This window comes from Vitis vinifera, chromosome 8, assembly GCF_030704535.1.
Source record: "Vitis vinifera cultivar Pinot Noir 40024 chromosome 8, ASM3070453v1".
In the NCBI taxonomy this organism is placed as follows: domain Eukaryota; kingdom Viridiplantae; phylum Streptophyta; class Magnoliopsida; order Vitales; family Vitaceae; genus Vitis; species Vitis vinifera.
The window spans coordinates 14720129-14738713 of record NC_081812.1 but is presented as its reverse complement, the minus strand read 5'-3'; the positions used below and the strand labels follow the sequence as shown (position 1 = coordinate 14738713).

Below are 18585 nucleotides of genomic sequence, written 5' to 3'. Positions count from 1 at the left end.
AATATATATATATATATATATATTATTTTAAATAATATAAAATATGATGTTTTCAGATAACATTTTATAATTATTTTTTGACTTTTTTTACTTGTTTTATGATGATTGTTTTTAAAAATAATTATATAAATATATAAAATGATTAAAAATAAAACATTAGATATAAAAAAAATTTTAAATTCATATTTTAAAACAACTTTTGGTTATGAAAGGACTTGCACTCAATTTTCAAGTATGAGGATAACTTTCGTTCTATTTAGGAACTATTTTTTAGAATAGTTTTATTTTATTCGGAATAAAAATTACAAAAAAACACATTTGACAATCAAATTTTTTTTTCCTATTTTAAAGAATAGAAAACATTGTGTTTTCAAATAACATCTTGTAATTGTTTTTTAATTTTTTTTTACTTGTTTTTTTATGATTGTTTTTAAAAATAATTATATAAATATACAAAATGATAAAAAATACAACACTACGGTTAGAGAATAACTTAAAAAAATTATTTTAAAAAACTATTTTTCAAAATTATTTTTTATAACAATTACCAAACAAACCATTTATTTATGTTCTCTTTATTTCTAGCTCTCTTCCTTCTTTTCTCTCATGGTATTGCCATTATCATCCATTGAAAACTCATCTCCTAGTTTACAACTGTTACTTTGGTTGGGAGCAACAAAAATTTATGAATAGGATATCCATGAAACCCGGCATTCTCTCTTCATCATATAAATATTTTCCACTTTAAAGTTCACTGTTACGTCTCTCATGGATTGCACAGCCAATTAAAATAGCCATTTATAACAACATTGCTCATTCAGACAATATCTATAGCAGAGGAGCGGGGACTAGTAATTATGAAAGAAAGAAAACTTTAGTCAACCATGCATGGCGTTTCCGAGTAACAGATAAACTGCTGTAACCAAAATAAAGGACCTCTTTTATTATACGGATGGGGTTGCAGGTAATGGCTGCCTTTGATATCATTTGTTCCATTTTTAATTAATGCACCTTCAAATAATGATTGTTTTTCTTAGTGTTTTAAAAACTAGACCGGTCGACGGTCCAAGTTCGGTTCCCCCTTTTGGGTCGGCTATCAATTGGACCGATGCTGAACTAATTAAACTGATGGTTGAATTGTCGAACCACTTGAGCCGAGTGATTTTTGGAGAATTAGACGGTTGAACACCCCCATTTTTTTTTACTAAGTGGGTCACTCCCTCATGGCCCAACATTAATTGCCTACCCTTTTTTTTTTTTGACAAAATGGGCTATATTCTCTCCACAACCCAATATTAAATGCCCACGCCCATCTTGAAAAATGGGCCCTTAACCAAGGGTTGTGCCATAAGGTCCAACAACCACTTTGCTTAAATCTTACAAAATGGACTCTTAACCAAGGGCTATGTCATAAGGTCCAACAAATACTTTGATATCATTTGTTCCATTTCTAATTAATGTACCTTTAAATAATGATTATTTTCCTCAGTGTTTTAAAATTCGAATCGGTCGATGGTCTAGGTTCGGTTATCCCTTTTGGGCTAGCTATCAATTGGATCGATGTTGAACCGCTTGAATCGTCAAATCGCTTGGGTCGGACGGTTTTTGGAGAATCGAATTGTTGAACAACCCCATTTTTATTTTTTTTTACTAAGTGGGCCACTCCGTCACGCCACAACATTAATTGCCTACCTTTTTTTTTTTTTTTTTGATAAAATAGGTTATATTCTCTCCGATGCCCAATATTAAATGCCCACACCCATCTTACAAAATGGGCCCTTAACCAAGGGTTGTGTCATAAGGTTCAACAACCACTTGGCTTGACCATCTAGCTTATAAAATGTTTTCCTCATGTTTTAAAAATCAGACTGGTCGACAATCTAGGTTTGATTACCCTTTTTTGGTTGGCTATCAATTGGATCAGTGCTGAACCATTTGAATCGTCGAATTGCTTGGGCCGGGCAGTTTTTGGAGAACCGGTTGAACACCCCCATTTTTTATTTGACTAAGTGGGCCACTCCGTCACGACCCAACATTAATTGCCTACCTTTTTTTTTTTGACAAAATGGGTTATATTCTCTCTGATGCCCAATATTAAATGCCCACACCCATCTTACAAAATGGGCCCTTAACCTTGGGCTGTGTCATAAGGTCCAACAACCACTTGGCTTGACCACCCTGCATATGTTAGTTGGGAAGAGGTTTAGAAATCACTTTATTTTTCCTCTTACTTCAAATGTGGGATAAGGTAAAGGGATTTAAAAACAAAAATGAACTTTGTTACTGCAAGCTACAACAAGAGGGTTTAAACCACATACACAAGCTCATTATAAGTATAATTACTCTACTATGCTCCATCCTTGTTTGTGTTAATATTTAAAAGAAAACAACTATATAGGCTATTTCAAAAAATAATATATATATATATATATAAATCACATTTTTTTTTCATTTTCAGTTTGTTTTCATATTTAAATACGATTTTTTTTTACCATTTTAAATATATTTTCATATTTAAATATTATATATATATTTTTTAATAAATTTAAATCATTAATACATTTATATAAAAATGAATAAGCAATATTATAAATATTTTAATTTTAAATAAAATATAAAATATATATTTATCACATCATCGTTTCGATCATCGATCTAACCGGTGAATCGTGAATCGATAACTTTTTCAGTTCAATATCCAATTCAGTTATGAAAGTATTGGTATTTTTCATTCTTTCCTTCGTTTTTAGCGTATGGTCTTCTTTAGATGATAATTGTGACTTTCGGTTCAATTGCATTCGACACCCTTGACGTGGAGGGCACTACCTGCCACGCGAGTATGCAACTTACAAGTTGAAATGGTTTAATGCTTAGAAGATTCTCGAAATTATTGGATCAGTACAACCTCGCTTAGATGGGCAGAAGTGTAACTAGAATTGGGCCTCGAAGATGGGCCGATTGCAAATTGCAAACCCACCTTGACGCAGAGAATCCTTTTAAGCGTTATTAACTTAAAAAACTAGTGGATGAGAATCCACAATGCCTAAATGATGTGGCTCTTGCGTGGCGAGCAGTGGGGATCTCACGGTTGGAGACCTTAGATCCAGAGCCACTAGATCGTTGCAAAAAGTCAACCTTTCCGACGATTCTAATCACTCATTTCTTTGACTTTGACCAATATTTTCTATAATTTCCTTTTCTGATTCTTTCTTGATGGAAGATCACGCAGATATGTTTGACAAATGAGGTCCTTCGAGAGGCCTTGCCGTTTAAATGTATGTGCACCACAAGGTTCCTTCTAAAAGTCTCACCCCAGCGTGATTCTTAACCCACACTAGCTTCCGATCAATCTTTGAAGAATATCTTCTATATATCCCCTAAGAAGTCTTTCTATTTTTTCCCTTTTACACATAAATGATGCCCGACGTATTTAACCACTGTATCAACTTTCAGAAGCCACAGAAAAAGGCTGTGAAAAAAATAAGCAACAGATAAAACTTTAAGGTCATCTTCTCAGCCAATAAGTTGGGTACTGTATATCATAGTTTTGTACAGTACAGAAAGTGAAAAATACTTGATTATTGTATTAAAGAAAAGGGATGTTGCTGAAGTCGGTGAGTAGAGGAATTTCCCACAAACAATTTAAGTCTTTTTGGATGATCACGATATCCGAGAATTTTATGTATGGGCTTTGAGGCTTATTCTTTTGTCCACTAATGATAATCATTGTATAGTTTAATGGTGAAGGAGTGGAGGGTAGTTAAAAGTTGGTTTATGAAAGCTGCCAATATAAGCAAATTTACTAATGCCCAAGTTGCAGCACCATGACTCCCCGAGTCAGTGTTGGGAGGCAAGAGACATGTATAATTTAATGATGGGTCGGCTGTTGTTTTGAAGTCAATTTATGAGAGCTTCTTTTAGTAAAGTTAATGTCATAGTTTGTGTCTTATTAAGGTATATTACATGAATCAATCATATTCAACTTGGCTTCTGATCAAGACTCAAGCTAAACCCTAACTACGTCATTGCTTAGGCATCCACACCATCCACCACCTCTCTGTAAATGCTTCAATGTAGAAGGTTCCTACGATAAAAAAGACGCTAATCGATAATAATGGACCTGTGCCCCACGAGGTTTCATTTATTAATCTCTCTTTCTTTGATTCATATACTTATATTGCTCTCGTCAAACACAGTTTTCATGGAAAATGATGGATCGATGGAGTCGCTTTTGAAGCTTTGTGTCTCTATACTTAGTCTATGCCTTATGAAAGATTATACTATTATCAAAAAGTGGTTTAAATTAAGCGCAACTTGGAGCGATTACGGACACACACTCCAAAAATAACATCATCCATCAAGGTCTTCAACCCAGCTAATAATGAAAGCTCTTCCGCTTTAGAAATTGTTTGCCGGTGATGTGACCTCAACGGCTGATCTCAATTTGGATCTCTTGGTTAAGTTATTAATGGAGTTAAATTACCGATTATAAGATTGAATCATTATCACGACCATGGAAATGATCATAACTGTGTGGAAATAAAAGTAAAGCCCCGTGGATATGGTTTTTAGGTTCACTTTCTTGGGGTAGGGCATGATTCAAAGTAACCAGAACATGGGTCATTGAAGCACTACAGGAGGGGGGCCATGGCACCCAGTTCTGAGTGTTGGCACATCACAATAAGCTCAAAACTCATTACTGTGATGATAATATAAAGTTTGGAGGATCCCCTCATGGCTATACCTTTAGTTTATGGATCTCATGATTAGGACACTTCACCCTAATAATGGTCATGCATACTTAATAATTGGTTGGGCCTGGATTGCTCAACCTTTTTCATATATATTTCCCCATGTAGAATGCACTTAAGGGTTTACAGAAGAGGAAAGGCTGAATTTTCACCTCACTATATATCTAAACAACTCAAAACCTAAAGGATATTACAACCCCAACTTGGCGACTACCCACGCATGTGTCAGCTGAGGCCTAGCCTGGCCACATGAGAGTGAGTCAATAGCAAGAGAATTATAGTGTTCATTAATGGATTAATGGTGGTTTTGATCAATAAATTATCATCACAAGTCAATCATATTAATTCATATACAGACCCTTGATGGAAGAGCTTCCTGAGAAGATACTTCACTGGCTTTTTGCAACTCCAACATGTACAAGACATGTGAATTATTGCATGTATGGACAATCAAAATGTTAACATTCTTAAAATGTCAACCTTTGAATATCAACCTATATACCAACTCAGTGCTTGTCCTTATTTCTAGGTATTTAATTGTGATTATTTGTTTGCCTCGACCCCAGTGAAGCCTCCCTTTCAACATGCCTTGTTTTGAGAGCCAGTTGCATGTACCACTTACACCCTAATAATAATAATAATAATAATAATAATGTTTAAAAAATAAAAGCTCTATAGGTCAAAATAACTTGTTTGACCATAAAAATGTACATTTTAAACTTATTTTAAAACTTAGATGTGAACTCTTTCCCATCGTCTTACAAAAATAAAGTCTCAATTAATAATTAAAATTTTAATTCTAAAAAAAAAAACTTCAATTAAAAATTAAAATTTCATTTTTTAACTTAAATCTTAATTGATAATTTAAGTTTTAAATTAAAATTTGAAGTTGGGATTGATAATTGAGGCTTCAATTTTTAATCAAAACTTTAATTGGTAATTGAAACTTCAGTTTAAATTAAATAAAAAAAATTAAATTCTCTATATATAAAACTTTTAACTTTTAAATTTATCAAAATAATTACATGAACTTTTGCCTTTTATGATCAAAAGTTAACGTCACTTGTGTGATTTTGTCAGTTTAATAATGAGACAGTTTAGAATATAACTATATCTTCAAAGAGCCATTCACTGTACACCAATTTATGAATTAATTAGACATTTAATTAACTAATGCTTAGAATAATTATAATGAGCTTAAATATCTAAAGTTACTACGTGAATCATGTTTTGTTTTCAAGCAAAGAGACAATTCACTTAACATCACATTTTAAATATCTAACATTACGACTAATCTCCCCTTAACCCCTCTCTCTAATGACCAGAACGCGGAAGGATGATGTGTGATTAGTGAAGAAAACAAATAATATTTGGACCGACCATGTGCCTAGCTATGGATTTTGTTCCCCATACACTAGTTAATGCTTTAGTCAAAAAAGTTTTCAGAGGAAAATGACCTATTGATACGTGTCATTAAATGGCTTTGCGGCAATAATAATATATTCGTGCATGCTGATCAACCGTGGTACTAAAAGTAAAGTAGGCCTTAGTGATTTATTATTGAAAGTTGCTTTTTGTGATTGTAACGTTTTCCCACTGTGGTCATTTCAATTTAAACTAGGATTATTTTGCAAAGTATAGATCTTATAAATTAATGAAAAGATCATGCCCTCCAATATTTTTCAAAAGCTCGTATAAGGTATTGATGGGCTAAGATCCGCTTTTAAAATATAAAAAGGTTTAATTTATATTTTTTTATTAAACATTAAAATATTTTAAATTAAATTAATTATACATTTTTTTAAAAATAATAATAATTTTTATATAAAAATATAAAAATTCTTTGTATTATAAAGGTAATAATTTTTAAAGATAGGAGATAAAGCTTTAAAATAAATCTATATATTTTATATAAGAGTTTTAATTTTATTTTGGAATTACTATTTTTCGTTTTTAAAAATAAAAACTAGAAAATATATTTTAATGGATCAAACTTAACCTTTCATGTTATTTATATGGTTTTATAGGAGTTTAAATTTATATTTTAGTGATTATGAAGAGAAAGAGAGATTAGTGATTATGGAGAGAGAAAGAGAGAGAGAGAGAGAAAGAGTCTCCAGCTGGATTGAAAACCTTTCATGTTATTTATATGGTTCTATAGGAGTTTAAATTTAAATTTTAGTGATTATGGAGTGAAAGAGAGATTAGTGATTATGGGGGAGTGAGGGAGGGAGAGAGAGAGAGAGAGATCCATGAAGCTCTCCAGCTAGATTGAAAAACACTTAATTACAAGAAAATCGTTCCCATGCCTCCCCATAAGGGATTTTACCAATATTTATTTGATGAAGTCAAGGGTATTGGGTTAGGTTGTAGGCATGATTTGAACAATCTTCTCCACCACTTGGAGCAGGCCACAAGTCCCCTTGCCACAGTCTGATCATGTCACTTTGTTCCCAAGCTCCAAACTTCATCGACCAATACTATAATTATAAACTCCTAATCGAGGCTTCAATTCTTCATTTTCCTTCGTTTTTTTTTTTTTAATCTCATGAAGAAGTGCGTGATTAGGACACCTAAAAAGCCAAATCCACTCTTAAGATAATCCTAAAGTCTTAAGCCTAACCCAATAATATGGGTAGGGTCAATGTATTTGAGTTTGTGCTTAATAAAAGAATTATCGAGCCATAATCACTCGACACATGTCAGTACCGTGGAAATTGAGATCTTTTGTATACGTATTTCCCCAGTCAAAAAAGGTGCGGAGCCATCATACCCTACAGCTTATTTACAATTCCAATATTTTTAAATATGGATGGTGAATAATTTTTCATATTTAATGGGAATATTGGGGTTGGCGAAATTGAAAGGTGCCAAGTGAGGTGCGGGGATTGGCTGCTGCCACAGAGACCAATTGGACTTTTTGTGTGGAGGGTATGATCGCCCAACCACCTTTTCTGTCCTGTTTGGAAGATGGGCATTTCGACATTGTGGGTGAATTGCTGTTAAGGTTTTTTTTAAGTTGGGGGATTAAGATGAGGGGGTAGACGAATAATTTTGGTAATAAATTAGGAAAAGGTGAATCACTTTAGATATGATTATATAGATTGTTTATTGGAAGGGAGGGTTTTAGGCATGTGGAAATGTGATGACTAGGCGTGCTGATCTTATCATAGTGGATGAAATTTGGATGAGTGACTCCTTTATCGTTGGGGGTCAATGGTTTCAACCCTTCTACAATGGTTTACCTTTTGGTGGTCGGAAAGTACAATTGTGAAAAGTAGGTTCCATGGAATCTCATCTCATGTAATGTAAAAGGTTGATTCATTGATAAATCAAATCTTTTTGACAACTTTCTTTCCTTTTATTTTCTTTTCATTTTTATTTAAAAAAGAAACCAGAAAATATCTAGTTTAGAAATACGTTCTTGTCCACAAAACTACATCTCCCTTACAATTATACATTTTTGGAGAATTATTGATTATATTACCCATGAGTTTAGTGAGTATATGATTATGGAAAATATTTTTATTAATTTGAGGATGGATAAATAACAAATTCATTATAACTATAAATAAACGAAATAATTGGACTCAATATTTTTATTATCCAAAAAGATAATTGATTTTAACTTATTGTGTTATTAAGAGCACGATCATATAACCGCATTCTTATGAATACGATCTAATGATCATGTTCTCAATAACATGATATTCATAAAATTAATTCATGTTGGTCTTCCACAATAGTTAACCTACTATTCATTATATTCATTATGTGCCCACTTCAAATACCATCTCAAATTCTTCTTCTAAAAGAAAAAATATGATCAATATTTTTTAAAAATCTATCACAAAAATGAGAGGTATTTCTAATCTCAATTCTTTAAAAAGGGTTTTTGGTATTCTTTGAAAGATTAAGAATCTATAGCGTTTCCCATCTTTATTTTTTTAGAAATAATCTAAAGTTTGTGAATAAAAAGACGAAGAGATTCGCTTGGTAGACTTTTGGACTAGACCTTATTTCTCATCTGAACTAGGTAGTTAGAGGAGGATGGATAGCAGGAATGGTTCGGAGTTAAACGTCAAATTGCGAGTTCCAGAGCTACTTTATTTAAACTGAGACAAGCAGACAGGACGTCTTGACATCTGACCACTCAAATCAAATGGCAAATCGTTACAGCTTAATAAAATTCGACGGCTATTAAAGTCATATGCCACTATTGCCCCGATTCGTGGGTCCAACCTCCTCAATCTGTGCATCCCCCATCCTCCATGGAATGTGCTTTTGTGAAAAGTGAAAACCGCCCGCTGCAGTGCTTTTTTTTTTCCTTCTCCAAAAGTGTGGAATTAGCTGTGCCTTGAAAGGAGGAGGAGGGGAAGCTTTGGAAATATTTAAAAGCTATATTAAATCAGGAACGTTTATTTTCTCTGGCATATCGGAAGGCATTAAAGCAGTGCAGATGACTCAGAGTTCTCATAAATGAGAGGAGTACCAGGTGAAAGAGTTTTGCTCCATGGTCCCCCCGAATTTAAGACTCTGGGGTTCAAATTATTTCGGTGGTACGTGATTTTCTTATTAATATTTGTCCTCACATTGCAGGATATGGACGTGCTGGAAGCTTCAATTTGAAATTTTGCTTAGTTTCCTCTTTCCCTGGGTCATGGTTCTAGTTATGCAATTTAAAATAGTTGAATTAATAAAATTATTGTACAATTTACGTGACAAATCTATAACATTTCTCCTAAGTCCTAACAAATACAAAGGATATAGAGGATCTAAAATAACCAATCCAAAAACCATGTGCACACACCATGTGCCCACGACGCACACTTTTTATTGGTCCTCTCACAAAATTACTAAAACAGAGTCAAACATCGCACTCGCCTTCACTCTCCAAAAAACAAACTGGCAGAAACCAAAACACACCATTGTACTGCTTCTGGCTCCGCTGTATTTCAAGGGTAGCGTTGCGATTAGAGTAAATAATCGAGGGTATTTCTACCAAAAAGAAGGAATGGTGGGCCAATGTAGGTGCGGGAGCTGGGGCCACGCGCCCCAAAGTGAGTACACAGGCCACGAACTAGCAGTGAAAGAAGGTACACAAACTCCTAACTGATTTGACCCACCGTTTTTCCAAAATTATATACTTTTTTTTTAATTTCTAGAATCAGGGGGTTCTGTATTTGTAGGATACAACTAAGCCGCTGTTTGGACTCTTGTCTCAGCTGTTTTTTAGTCCGATGACATTAGGTCTAAGCAGTTCCAGTCCTATCCAATATAGTGGCATGGTTTTGGTACTTGGAAGTATTTGGACCGTCTGCAATAATTGTCCGGAGGAAGGAGTGGATTGCATACATAAAATGAATGATTTTTTTAGCTTTTTTGAGATACAAATTCAGGAAATTTTCATTACTTAAAGAAGTCTGTAGATTGTGTGAACAAAATATGGTGAGATTTTCTATAATTGCGCGCTGGATTGAAACCTTAATTAATTGGTCCCACTGGATGGGGAACGCCGCTTCCTAGATTATGATTTATGTCGAACTTAAATAGGAAAAGGGCACTGTTAAATGAAGGTTTGCAGATATTTGTCCTGAAGATTAGTTTTAACTATTAACCAATCACAGTGCATTGGTTCATTAATAAAAAAATTTGGGCCGAGATTTCTTCACTTAAGATTTCAATTAATATGTCAAGTTAAACATCAGTCACTTTAATTTAGATTCTATGAAAGGCAGATTTACGTGACCAAAAATATAATCAGATGATAAATATTACATAGATAGCTGAGTAAATTAAAGTAAAATTCATGAATTCGCCCAAATTAGTGGAGAAAGATTAATTTCCTCGGCTAGTAATTCAAAATCATATTTGATGATGTCTACGAGAGGAAGCGAGTCTGCGGTGCGGCAAAAATCTACGGGTCTTAAATAAAGTAAATTCAACGAGTGTGGATTTGGTACGAGAGTAGACAATACACCTATATGACTTACGCGTACGTACACTGGTCCACAGTAGACTATTTTTTAGTCAATTACTAAAATACCCTCGGTTTCTCTTTCTCACTAACTGATTGACAGTACACACTTGGGTAGTTTCTGGAATGACCAAAATACCCCTCCATTTTCTCCTTCGCACATGGGCACTATATATGCAGGAGCAGCCGCCCCTTTTTGCTTTTCCGAGGAGCGTTTCCTAACTCCCTTCCCATCTTCTCTCTCTCCATTCTCACTTTCGCTGTTCAGTTTACCAAATCTGGGTTTTCTTCCCTCTTTCTACAACGAGAGAAAAAGTCGATACGGTAAGAGAAGAAAAAAGGGCTCTTGGAGAACGAACTCACACAGAGGTTGATCCCGCGCTCTGATCATCAATCTTTGAATCATTCCCTCCTTGTTCATGTGAGTTTCTTGAACTTTTTTTGTTTTTATTTTTGGCTTTAGATTCAAGGGGTATAATGTAATTACTAGTTTATTTTTCTTCTTATTTTTTGGGTTTATGATCTTGATTTGTGTTTCTAGTCAGCAATGTCATTGATACAACTTATCGAAACCCAGATTCTGGTTTTGTTTATCTCCGTTTCTCTGCGCTGGTTTTGTAATTTATCGGCGCTCTGTTTTTGTGTCCCATTCTGGTTCGTTGGACTTTGAGGGTTTTGAGTTGTATGGTGAATCATTTACATCATACTTGGAATTTCAAGGTTTTGATTTGCCACTGGGATCGAGTTTTGGATATCTGATTGCTGTTTCAATTTTCCTTTATTTTCGTCTTTCGGTCGGTTTTCTATTGCCTGTATCTTCTGTTTTCTTTTTTCAGTTTCTTTTTCATCCCTGAGTTTTTTATACTTGTGCAATAAAAGCGACTTTCTCATGTATAGGTTTAATGAAGATTTGATTTCTCTCAGGGGTAAAGAAAAAGTTGAAATATTTTCCTTCTTTAATTGTTGATCTTCCACCCTGTCCTCCCCTCTGTAAAGAGCAAACAGAAGCTTGTAAAGAAATATTCTTCATGAAAAAGGATGAAGCTGGCCTACTCCGCCTCTCTCAATATTTAAACCGTATTTTTCTTTCATTTTCTTTCCGTCTACGATTCTTCCGCGGAAGCTGTCTCCATTTCTCCTGCAACTTGGGTCTTTTTTATTCCCGTTGAACACTCGATTCAACACTAATTTAACCTCTTAAACTACCAGTTTTTCCAACACTTCCTCTTGTTCGATTCTGAAATTACATATCCATTTTGTTTTTCTTGAAGACTTTCATTTTTTTAAATTATAAGTTTCCATTTTGAAATCATCCATCCACAACCTATTATCCTAATCCGTTTCACACAGAATCCACACCCATAATAAAAATCGGGTTTCCTCTCTCTTTCAGTTCTGGATTGCTGTTTCTGTGCATTGGTAAGGTGTTATCCTCTGTGATCCAACGCTGGAGCAATGAGGACGGAAGTCGGAAAGAATCCGAAGGTATGCGGTTGCTCTTAAACCAAATGTTTCTTTCTATTTTTTTTTTTTTTTGGATATGTTGGATGCGAGAGAACTGAACAAGAAAATATTTGTCGCAGTCATCTTGGCCGAAACTGGTTATGAAAAAATGGCTAAACATAAAGAGTGGCGCCGACGAATTTCATTCCGATTATACCGTTAAGGGTAAGATCCATGTCGGGTATGAAAATTTTCGCTTGTCGTGTCATTGCGATTCGTGTTGAGCGCTTTCTATTTTGTATCTGCGTTTCAGCCATGGCGAATCGATGCGAGCGAAGGAAGAGTTGCTCTGACGGAGACTACTGCGTGATCGTACCGGATCAAGTCTCAGGTATTTATAAATGGTGCTACGGCACAGTCTTATGACTCGTACGCCTTAGGGCATTTAGGGCATTTCTCCGTCCATCTGGTGCATAATCTTACCGTCCTATATCATCCGTCTAATTCAATCTTAATTAGTTGATTGAGATAAAGGTAATCACAGAATTCTAAGTTCCCCGGCCCCCCGTTTGTTTATGTGCCACGTGTGCGGTGAAATATAAGGGTCTACGAAATATTTGTATGATCTCTAGGGGTCTTTCTTGTTCTGAGGATTTGGACCTAATGGCTGTTTATCAACTATTAAAGGGTGGTTGACGGAAGGAAGAAATGGCTTCAAACGGCCCAGAGCTCAGGAACTGCAGTCGGCTGTCACCAACGAATCCATCAACCTCAGGTAAGGGAAGCATATCGTATCCTCGTAATTGAAAACACTAGTATACCCCGTATTCAAAGACCTTTATTCAGAGGTGAATAAAGTTCTTGTAATTAAAACGAGACGCCACATTTTCGACTTGGGCCCCCAACCCTGCCCAGAATTTCATAATGGCAACGCATCGGAGATGACCACACGAAAAGGTCGTGGTCGTCGCCGCCGCCGCTGCTGCTCTGAAATTGGGAGTCAAAAGTGGAATATTTAGATTTTGCTGCATAGCAATGATTGCCTTTTTGTTTTTCTAATTTTTTTGGGAAACTCTTTTTCTTTTAGGTTTTGGTAAATACAAGGAAACTAATAGAGTGTTTTGATATGGTGTGATGGAGTGTAGGATGTTGGTGGGGACATGGAATGTCGGAGGGAAGACGCCCCACGAGGGTTTGAATATCCGAGATTGGTTCACGACTCAGGCTCCTGCCGACATTTACGTTCTTGGGTATTTTCTCTTTCCCATCAACGCCTCTATTCTACTTTTGTTCACTAACTGTTTCTCTGATTAGATATTGATAGAATGTGAATAGAGGGGGTATTTGTTAGACGAAAGAAAATTTCAGAAAATATATCTTAGCCAGCAGCCTCTTACCATGGTTGGCTGATAGTCGCCTAGACCTAGTTGTAGTAGCGTGAACAACTCATCTGGAGTTAGCGTTCTGGACCGGTGTTGACGCGACCCAAACATCAACTCAACTGGACTCCACCAACTACCCCTACACTTGTTTGGCCCAGGAGGCCACACATCTGTGTCTCGTTGACGACATCTAGGACACGTGGGACTTGGGAGAAAAAAGGAGTGGCATATTTTGTAATTTTTAAGAGTTTGTGCGGGTTTTTATTTACTCCGTTTTTGAATCAGGTTCCAAGAAATTGTCCCTCTTAACGCAGGCAACGTTCTGGGGGCAGAGGACAGCGGCCCCTCTGCTAAGTGGCTTTCCCTCATTCGTCGGGCGCTGAACCTAAACAGAAAGGAACATGAACTTCCTCAATATTACGAGGATGCCACCAACCCAGACAAGCCCAGGGTCAGCTTCTCCGACCTCCTTTCCTTGGAGGACGAGCTCGAGAGAGAAGATTCACAGACGTTCCTGAATCAGAATCCTAATTCTAACTCCAACGGCTCTCCCAATGGAATGCCGCACCGCTACTGCCTGGCTGCGAGCAAGCAGATGGTGGGTATCTTCTTGTGCGTTTGGGTTAGGGCTGATCTTCAGCGGCATATTAGTAATTTGAGGGTGTCTTGTGTTGGGAGAGGCATCATGGGATATCTTGGAAATAAGGTATGTATGCGTTTTGATACCATTCCATTCTCAATTCTAAGCTCATGTATAGTGAAAGAGATCACTCCACTGAATTTTCTTTTTTGCTTTGTGTATTACAGGGGTCGATATCAATTAGTATGACATTGCATCAGACCACCTTCTGCTTTGTTTGCACCCACTTGACCTCCGGGGAGAAACAAGGTGATGAGGTTAGAAGAAATTCGGACGTTACAGAAATATTGAGGAAAACAAGGTTTTCTCCCACTTGTAGCTGTCCTGGACAGCCACTACCTCCTGATAGCATATTGGAACACGAGTAAGTCCCTCTTAATACTTTCTTTTGTCCCTCATAAAAGAAAATCAAATATAATTAAAATTTATCAAAAATTTATTAGAACAAAAGAAGGAAATAGAAAGTAAAGAAAAATAGAAAATAGATTTAATAAATTTTTGATAAATTTTAATTATATTTGATTTTCTTTTATATTTTGTAGGGTGAAACCAAAAAATCATTTTTCTTAACACTTTTTTTTCTTTCCTACTTTTTGGGAACCAAACATAGCCTTATGATACATGTGAATATGACTTTTCTGGTGTATTTTTCTTCTTGCCTTGTGATTCAACGGTAACAAAAAAATTTTAGGTCACAATAAGAATTTTTTGGGAAGCCATTCTTTCACCTGGCAATAACGTTACTGTAGCATAAACTCCCATGCCTTTTTTTTTCTTGGATCTTTTTAAATAAAATTTTAAAAGTTTTCTTTGTTTATTCAATGCAGCAAGATCATTTGGCTTGGGGATCTAAATTATCGCCTGGCATCTGGTTGTGGGGACGTATATGAGCTACTTAAAAGGAATAATTGGCAAGCACTTCTAGAGAAGGATCAGGTGAGCTCTAATAGCTCAAGGCTAGGAACTAGGGATTTTTCAAAATCCATTGTGTAATCACTTTCCTATACTTCTCTTTGAGCCATTAACTTAGTACTTTGGCACTATTGGCACGGAAAGAATAAATTGAACTAGAATTCACTCTAGATTATCAATATCAAATTCTTTTTTCCATTACTTTTAGTCTAATATTTGCCTATTGTTTATTTTGGCAGCTAAAAATCGAGCAGAGATCTGGTCGAGTATTCAAAGGCTGGGAAGAAGGGAGGATATACTTTGCACCAACCTACAAATATCTTGCCAATTCAGACCATTATGTTGTCCACACCTCTAAATCTAAGGAGAAACGACGCACTCCTGCTTGGTAAGCTTTCAAGGTTCTTTCCTTTACCTCCATTTCTTTTCTATTACCAAATTGGAAAAGACAATTAAATTGTTTGTTTATCCATTCCCATTTGTTCATTTTCCAACCTGCCAAAAAGTTCGTGTTTAAGTTGGCTAGGCTATCCACCAGTTGAACCTGAACCTACTATAAAATAAATCATGACCTTCATTGAAAACATAAAGAAAGGATACATAAATTAAGCATGCACAGTTATAGTACTAACCTTTTTCTCACAAACAAGAGAGTTGTTCCAGGGTTCGCAACTGGAGAGAAATTTCAACCACATGGGTGGTTCTCATTGGTGGCAGTCATCATTGATGTGATTCGAACTGAGTTTTAAATTTTTTTAACTGTGGCATGTTCAAAATTTCTCCAAGATATTATTTGGGTCAACCAAAACTATTTACTGTCAAGGTTTAGTAATTGCGTGTGAAACTGTTCTATAGTATATTAATAGGTTGATTGAATGAGATAGAGAGACATCAAAATATAATAAAGCACTGGGATTAAATTATAGATAACAGAATGAGTCAAGATCACACGGGAGTAATATTCTTAATTACCTTGAACATAACTTGTCCAAGATAGGAGTTTTGTCCCAGTGGAAGGAGATAAGAGGAACCTTGAAATATTGAAGTGTACCTAACATTGGATACAGGTTTGTCTAGGTGACAGTTCGCGCAGCAATGAAATAGTAGGGTGTTGGTCTATGATCTTTCTTTAAGTAAAACATTTGCCATAGAAGAAGGTAACTCCATTGCAGCATAACTAGCTATGTTTTGATCTTGAGATTATCTAGTTCCAAGGATTGTATTTGCTCTGGTTTAGAGAAAATTCGTAATAAGTTGAACTTATGGTTCATGTACGCATTCAAATTTTGTAGCCATTCCTAATGAATTGTACTCTGTTTTTTTTGGGTCTTGGACTTTAATTCTGTCTCTTGTCACGGTCTGGATCCTGGATTAGTATTGCAAGCTCAGATCCATCAGCCAATTTGCACTTTAATCTAAAATAAGCTCTTGCTGGGCAGGTGTGACAGGATATTGTGGAAGGGTGAAGGACTAAAGCAGATGTGGTATTTAAGGGGAGAATCCAGGTTCTCAGACCATAGACCAGTGTATGCAATGTTCTCAGTTCAAGTGGACGTTGTAAACAAGAGCAAGCCCATGCGGTCCTGCATCTCTAAACCAACAACAGTAACTTGTGTGGCCAAAGTCCAAGCTGAAGAGCTTTTGCTACTACCCAGGGCTCAAAGCTTCAGAGAAACTTCCGGCTCTGAACTAACATCTCACATTTTGAGTGGGAAGCAACCCACCAATGCAAGAATCACAGCGCAGTAGACTGACAACACTGATACGGCACATGAACCAAGAAATATCGGCCTTACATACCCCGAGCATGTATGCCATTTTTAACGGTTTGGATGAGCGTGCTTGATGGGTGATGATGATATTCATTATGGGTTTGCCCAAGCCGAAGGCCTGGGCTCGGCGTGCAAATGGCGTCACGCCTGGTGCTTGACGCGTGGATAGAGGAGGAATTGAGCAAATGCATGGGGCTGAAGCTGATCATGATCAGATGGGGGTTGCAGGTGAGTGGATGGATTGAGAAGTCAGGAATGGAGTGCAAGGAGTGGCTTGGCCTGGGCTCTGCGGTCCTGCCCCGTGTACATTTTAAGAGGATGGTGGGCTTGACTAAAGTGCTCAAGAGAGAACGATAGTGATCAGCTTTTGCAGAATGTTTTCTTTCTTTTGGGTTTTTTGGTTTTTTGTTTTTTTGGTTGGCAAGAAGAAAAGGCTAATTCAAGTGTAAAAACGTGTAAAAATGGGTTTTACAGTTAAATAGAGAAAGTGAGGACGGAGAAAGGGGGAGCCCAAGGAGACAGAAATGAATGGCTCTTATATGACCATTTCATTCTTTGCCTTTTGTCAATTTTGTTCATTATTATTATTATTTTAATGACAAATTACCATTTCTTCAATCTGTTGGCTATGTGGAGGACATAATTTTATAAGGTAGATTTGATAGTGTCCAAAAACAAAGTATTTGGCAAATGACCTTGTACCTAAATTTTGGACTATTTTGTTTCAAATAGTCAAGAATTTGAAAGAAATGGAAGTGTGAAAGCTACAAGGATGCGGAAATAGGGGGAATGGAAAATTCTAATGAGCTTATCCGTTGGATCCGTAACTTGTGAGTGTTATTCACCCTACTTGACAAACCCACCCTTGAGGCCGACTTTGTCGTCGGCCCAGTAAGCATGCCTCTGGGTCCTGTCCAATTATAAGATCCGGACCATGAGCATTGAGGACGAGTTGGGATTAGACTCCAGCTCCCTCTCATGGCCCACTTGTTTCAGCATTTAAAGCCAATCTTAAAATATAGCAGCAGTTCCCACTCTCAACGCTACATCCGAGTGTCACCTCCAAATTTGGTCATGGGCCCATTTCTAAGAACGGGCCTTTCCGATGTGGCAATCAGTCATTCGAGCCCTCCTATGTTGGGTCCTCCCCACCTCAAACAGTCAGACTTGGACATTGATGGGAATCTTTGACTCCCGATCGCCCCCAATTTTATTTGTACCCCCATATAAACCATTTACCTTTCAAAATGTTTTCCAATAACATGGTTTTAACTTTTATGCGGGTTCACCTTGGAATAATCAATCTAACCAACCTATAAAATTGCTAACAAAAGACAAATAATTAAAATTCAACCACTTTCAAATTTACTTATAAATAATATTTAAGAAAATAAATATATAAAAAACCCGTTACCATTTGACACACATTTTGTCTAAATATACATATATATGTATATATATATATATATATATATATATATATTGTTATGTAACGTAATTTCAAATATTTATTTATTTTTTAATTCCTTGATTAATATTCTTATTTAAAGAATTTATGATACAGCAATAAATTCATTATTATTTTTTGGTTGAAATTCATTATTACGCATATGATATGTAAAATTATTTCCAGGTAGCATTGAAATTAATTTTCAATGTCTTCTGAGTTGTGTCTAAAAAAAGATAAGTACGGAAAAAAAGGTTCGAA

At 35.9% G+C, this 18585-nt stretch overlaps 1 protein-coding gene across 1 annotated transcript; it reads left to right on the top strand.

Annotated features, from left to right (window-relative positions):
- Positions 1–10922: 10922 nt before the first annotated feature.
- Positions 10923–17495, top strand: LOC100256751 (type I inositol polyphosphate 5-phosphatase 8). Its single transcript, XM_002274813.5, has 11 exons — positions 10923–11149; positions 12122–12213; positions 12312–12396; positions 12485–12562; positions 12859–12946; positions 13317–13421; positions 13839–14259; positions 14361–14557; positions 15021–15129; positions 15345–15493; positions 16545–17495. The coding sequence occupies exons 2-11, from the start codon at positions 12184–12186 to the stop codon at positions 16852–16854; spliced, it is 1572 nt and encodes a 523-aa protein (XP_002274849.2). The 5' UTR covers positions 10923–11149; positions 12122–12183; the 3' UTR covers positions 16855–17495.
- The last annotated feature ends 1090 nt before the right edge of the window (positions 17496–18585 follow it).

Excerpts from the sequence above, each read along its gene's own strand:
- LOC100256751 (XM_002274813.5), top strand. The coding sequence starts at position 12,184 with ATGAGGACGGAAGTCGGAAAGAATCCGAAG. Across the intron at positions 14,558-15,020 it reads GATAGCATATTGGAACACGA|CAAGATCATTTGGCTTGGGG; the intron begins GTAAGTCCCTCT and ends TATTCAATGCAG. Across the intron at positions 15,130-15,344 it reads CACTTCTAGAGAAGGATCAG|CTAAAAATCGAGCAGAGATC; the intron begins GTGAGCTCTAAT and ends TTATTTTGGCAG.